Below are 6,000 nucleotides of genomic sequence, written 5' to 3'. Positions count from 1 at the left end.
TGCCCGTCCATTTTTTTTCAGCGATGCTTGATTTTCACTAAATGAACGGTTATAAGTCAGTTGGGCTGTCCTTTAACCCCGTAAGCTGAAGTATGCTACTTCCCAGCTCTTGTCGTGTTATGTTTCTAACTCTCAACACCTCAACAACATATTAAAACAGTGGTTCTCAACCTATTTAATGCCGCGACCCCCAACCGGTCGTAAGTCGAGGACTACTCAACCGGTCGTAAGTCGAGGACTACTCAACGGGTGCAGCACCGTTTGCAGACTGGGACTTTTGGCGGGGCAGAGACAGCCTGGACAATTCCTATTGGCTTTTGAAAGCCAATAGAATTAGACTCTATTCAAGAGAGTCTAATTCTATTGGTTTTCCAAAGCCAATAGAATAAAAGGGAGTAGCACAGCCAAGGAAAAGGGGGGAAAAAATGGCGGACTGCGTTGTTTGGCGACCCCCGTGAAATGGTCGTTCGACCCCAAATGGGGTCCCGACCCACAGGTGGAGAACCACTGTATTAAAAGGAAACCCAAACGACGGGTGTCCCTTGGAAGAAGATGCCCATGGAGGTGTCATAAAGTTTCCCAGCCATGAAAAGCTGGCCCGGAAGCCCGACAGGAAAGGATGGATGGCACCAAGCTAAATTGATTTGGCACTCAGGCCAAATCCGAGGACGCAGCCTTAAGCAGGACTTGAGTTTCTGGGCCTCTCTCCATTCCTCCTGCCACTTTCTTTTCCAAAACCCCCGAAATATTGCGATGGTTACACCCAGCTGCTGGAACCAAGCCACATCCTCTAAAACCCACCAGTGGCAAGACAACCCACTTAGGTAGCTGCTGGAGCGGAGTGCAAATCCTGCCCCAGATCGGGCGGGTTTTTTTTTTTCCCGCCTTCATAAGCGCTGGACCCTTCCCCTTCATCCCCGGAGCACGCTGCTCTTTCATCCCATTTGGCCGGGTTCCTGCCTGTGTGGGCCAGACAGCCCCGTGTAGATGTGAAAATCTCCCACAGCAGCTTCTGTCTTCTTGTTCCAGCTTCTAAGCAGGAGCCCAGGCTGCCTTGGCAGACTCCGCGCCTGCCTGCGTGCGTCAAAGGAAGACTTGAAGTCATGTGGGATTGCTAAAAGGGTAATTCAGATTTCCAGCCAGCGATTCTTGTAATGGTGAAGGAGGAGGGGGGGGGGGAAACAGGGAAAAGATTTTTCCCTACAGAAGCTACAGATTTTTTTTTTATTTTTTAAAAGAGAAGGCAGAGCCTTCCCTCTGGGCTTGCTAAATTCCTCTTATCTTCAGGCCAGGGCTTCTCCTGCAGAGATTTCCTACCTAGTGTGTGGTTGAGACTGGCCCCAGAAACCTGAAGCAAATGGGAGGGGGAGATGGTTTTTATTCTGGAGAAAAGTCCCATAAACCAGAGAATTCTGATCCAGAGAAAGAGGAGAAATGGACTCCATTATTATTATTATTATTATTATTATTATTATTATTATTATTATTATTATTATTATTATTATTATTATTATGGATCATCGCACAGTCAGCCAGATGTTCAGACTGGATTTGGCATTTTGTCTACCTATCGAGTCCTTACCCAGGACCTGGGATAGGCAGATATGGGATGTTTGATGGTATTACAGGTATCGTCGCAGGATGGAAGCAGTTCCTAGTAAGGCCGCCTTTTGCAATTGACTAATAGCGAATTTGTCAATGCCGATGATGGTGTCCAAGTGGTGCTCCAGTTGTTTTGGGATTGCACCCAAGGAGCCTATTACTATTGGTACTACCCTTGCTTGCTTTTGCTACAGTCTTTCTATTTCTATTTGTAGGTCTTTGTATTTTTTTATCTTCTCCAGTTCTTTCTCGTCTATTCTGCTGTCTCCAGGCACTGCCACGTCCACTATCCAGACTTTTTTGTCATTATTATTATTATTATTAGTCCCACCCAGCAATCGTTGAACGCTGAATGCATAAGAGGCAGAATTGCACCTCATCTTTCTCACCCGCTCCGTCTCCCCGACGCAGAGGGAAGAAATATTTTACTACTTTTACAGGTAATCCTCGACTTATGAACACAGCTGAGCCCCAAATTTTCCATTGCTAAACAAGACAGGCGTTAAGTGAATTTTGCCCCATCTTACGACCTGTTTTTGCCCCCCCCCGTGCTTAAGTGAATTACTGCAGTTGTTAAGTTAGCCACATGATTGTTAAGTGGCTCCCCCCCTCCCCCCCATGGACTTGGCTTGTCTAAAGGTCCCAAAAGGTGATCACATGACCCCGGGACAAGGCAACCGTCATAAGTTCATGCCAGTTGCCAAGCTTTTTTCAATGCCGTTGTAACTTCGAACAGTCCATAAACGAGTAGTTGTAAATTGAGGACTCCCTTAGCAGGCAGCACAAAGGGCAGAGGGGACCTCTATTTTGGGGAGTGGGGAGTGGAGAAAGATAATCCACCCCCTTTTCTCCCAGGTGGCTTTTCAAGACCCGGGGGGGGGGGCTCATCCAAACCCTTTCAACACCCCCCCCCCCCAGAGAAAGACAAGCCTAAAGCAAACACCCAGAGTGTCTTGCTCTGCATGGGGTGGAGGATGGGGGTTTGGTACTGATAGCTGTGGGTCAGCTTCAATCAGAACAGAGCTGGAAGGGGCCTTGGAGGTCTTCTAGTCCAACCCCCTGCTCCAGCAGGTGACCCATCCCCTTGCAGATAGGTGGCTGCCCGGTCTCTTTCTGAAAAAACCTCCAGCGAGGAGGGGGCCAAAGCGGCGTGGGGGTGTCCCACTTCCTGCCGGCCTGGCTCTCAAGAGCTGCGGAAAGAAGGTGTGCTGTTTGCTTTATGCTATCCAAACATTTGCGAAAGGTCTGGCACCCGGGAATGTGCGAGGCGGTGTGTCTTAGGCGTGGGAAAATGCTGCTCTCTTCAACCTTTGCTGGCCTCCGTCCCCCCCCCCCACCACCTCCCGGCCCCCCGGGCAAGCCAGCAGTTCAATTAAAAAGAGAGAGAGAGAGAAAGGAAGATCTCAGCGCCAAGAGATTTATTGAGCTGATAATGACAGCTTCAGTCAGCACCCAGCAGACTTCAGGGGAAGAGGGAGAGAGAGAGAGAGAGAGAGAGAGAAGAAGAAGCTCAGAGGGGGCGGGCAGAGAAAGAGATGAGAAGCTCCAGATTATGGGGGAGGAGGAGGAAAGGGGGGGGGGTACATTTCAGCCAGGAATGATTCGGTGTCAAGAGGAAAGTTGGGAAAAAAAAAAAATGGAGACGCAGACCTGCTGTTGGCTTGTTTAGGCGCTTAATCTCCAGGATGAAAAACAGGCAGGCCGTGTTTTGGGGCTGCCCCCATCTCACCCCTAACCCAGAGGGGACATTTTCCTCTTCCAACCCTTGAAACGAGTCGCTTTTTAGGGCTCCCTCTGTTGTCTCTCTGTGGGAGTCCCTGTTCTGAGACTCCAGACCGGGGACTCAATGAACGAACGTTGCCAACCACAGCTCATCCTGTCCCTTACCTGATGTGTCAATGGCTCTGTTTTTGTGAAGAAGGAAAAAAACAACAACAACAACACAATCCGCCTGTTACAGAACCGAAGCTGAACGGAAGAGGCCAGCCTTTGCACAGGGACTCATACAGAAGCTCAGCTGACCTTGGCCTGCAAAGGCACAGGAAACCCTGTCAGTTGGGAGGGCCGATGCTCTCACTTTTCCCTGATTTATAGCCAAGTCACCCACCCAGTTTCCTACTGGAGGCTGATTCTAGAAGGGTGACCCAGAACAGAAGGGTGACTCACGCAGAAATGCAAGAGGCATTCCCTGGCTGTCTTAGGAGTGGCTGATGCTGCTACATCTCATTTCCAAGGCAGGATAGAATCTAAAACAATGGTTCCCAACCTGTGGGTCGGGACCCCATTTGGGGTCGAACGACCATTTCACGGGGGTCGCCAAACAACGCAGTCCGCCATTTCCCCCCCTTTTCCTTAGCTGTGCTACTCCCTTTTATTCTATTGCTTTTGAAAGCCAATAGAATAGACTCTCTTGAACAGAGTCTAATTCTATTGGCTTTCAAAAGCCAATAGGAATTGTCCAGGCTGTCTCTGCCCTGCTGAGCCCGCCAAAAGTCCCATTCTGCACACAGTGCTGCACCAGTTGAGTAGTCCTCGACTTACAACCGGTTGAGTAGTCCTTGACTTACGACCGGTTGGGGGTCGCGGCATTAAAAAGGTTGAGAACCACTGATCTAAACTAATCAAGGAGACAAACAGGCTAGGACTAAAGAGAAATTTCCTAACAGTGAGAACAATTAACCAGAAGTTGTGGGTCCCCCTTCACTGGAGGCTTTTAAGAAGACAACTGCTGGTCAGGAATGGCATAGGGTCTCCTGCTTGAGCAGAGGGTTGGGTTAGGTGATCTCTGAGGTCCCATCCAGCTCTGTGGTTCTGTTAATGTCTTCCTGTCTGCTGGAAAGCAAACGAATGAAAAATCCTTAAGAAACATCCTTACGACTTGAGGAGTGGACTAGAAGACCCCAAAAGTCCCTCCTAGCCCTAAGTTTCTATACTTTTTCAGGGAGAACGGCAGATTATTACTTTAATGACATGTGGGGTGCTTCAGGATTTCCACCAAAAAGAGGTTAAAGTCTGACTTCAAGGCTTCCATTTCCACATTTGAGGGGCTGCCACAAAGAAGAGGGGGAGTGGGTTCAACCTATTTTCCAAAGTACCAGAAGTACCAGGACAAGAAACAACGGATGGAAACTTAATCAAGGAGAGAAGCAACCTGGAATTAAGGAGAAATTTCCTGACTGTGAGAACAATCAGTGGAAAGTCGTGGGTGCTCCATCCCTGGAGGCTTTTAAGAGGAGACTGGACAGCCATTTGTCTGAAATGGGATAGGGTCTCCTGCTCAAACGGGGTTGGGCTAGATGACCTCCAAGGTCCCTTCCAACTCTGATGATGTTCTATGTTCTACTCCTTCGCCTCTTTAAATGAAAAGGAAACAGGCCTATTGTCACACAAGTCTGTAAAACACCCAGCTCTCTTTGAGTCCCAACAGTTAGTTAGATAGGTTGTTAAGTTAGGGACTTAAATGAGTGAATCTGGCTTTCCCATTGACTTGGCTTATAAGAAGCTTGCAAAAGGGGATCACTTGACCCCTAAGCACTGCAGCAGTCATAAATATGAACCCCACCAGGCAGAAGCAGATCAAACCCCCTGGATGAAATCAGCTGCTACGCTCCCAATATCAATCCAGGCTTAGATAAATATTTGCAGAGTATGTTCGAATTATAGTAAATGGCATTGTTGCCTTTTGCTTTTGTAGTTCTTCGACAATGCCCATAACTTTATCTTTATTTTTACGGTAAATAAAAGTGCTATATATCTATAGACAATGTAAACTTAGTTAACAGAATAGGCCTGAGGATGCGACAGAGGTGCGTGTGAGTTTTTGTATTGTGGGAAGATATTACGATATATTCTCTGTTGGGGGGGGCAGCGTGGCAGGAGGAAATAAATTCCTTTTCCAGTTTAGGGATGGCTAAGAACGGAAATGGAGGCACAGGGATACATTTCAGCAATTGATATATACACCTTTCAGGTGCCCTGCAGAAAATATTTTATCAATCAGGCTTCCTTAAATTTGTGTAAATATCACTTCACAAGGCAGCTAAGAAATGCATATTTATGCACTACCTCTCTTTGTCTGCCTGCCTGCCTGCCTGCCTGCCTGCCTGCCTGCCTGCCTATCTATCTATCTATCTATCTATCTATCTATCTATCTATCTATCTATCTATCCATCCATCCATCCATCCATCCATCCATCCATCCATCCATCCATCTATCTATCTATCTATCTATCTAATTTATAAGGCCACTCATCTCACAGAAAGTGAATCTGAGCAGCTTACAACAATCTATCAAATCAATCCTTCCTTCCTTCCTTCCTTCCTTCCTTCCTTCCTTCCTTCCTTCCTTCCTTCCTTCTCCCCTTCCTTCTCTTCCTTCTTTTCTTCCTCCCTCCCTCC

At 47.6% G+C, this 6,000-nt stretch overlaps 1 protein-coding gene across 1 annotated transcript in view; it reads left to right on the top strand.

Moving 5' to 3' along the window:
- Nucleotides 1-1,844: 1,844 nt before the first annotated feature.
- The window catches only part of PERM1 (PPARGC1 and ESRR induced regulator, muscle 1), a 37,989-nt gene continuing 33,833 nt past the window's right edge, over nt 1,845-6,000 (top strand). The window contains exon 1 of the mRNA XM_039367514.1: nt 1,845-2,042. Coding sequence (XP_039223448.1) covers nt 1,955-2,042 — 88 coding nt within the window. The 5' untranslated portion in view covers nt 1,845-1,954. The remainder of the gene's footprint in view (nt 2,043-6,000) is intronic.

This window comes from Crotalus tigris, unplaced genomic scaffold, assembly GCF_016545835.1.
Source record: "Crotalus tigris isolate CLP2741 ecotype Arizona unplaced genomic scaffold, ASM1654583v1 scf7180000020588.15403103151:6194809, whole genome shotgun sequence".
Lineage (NCBI taxonomy): Eukaryota > Metazoa > Chordata > Lepidosauria > Squamata > Viperidae > Crotalus > Crotalus tigris.
This window is presented reverse-complemented; position numbering and strand designations above follow the sequence as displayed.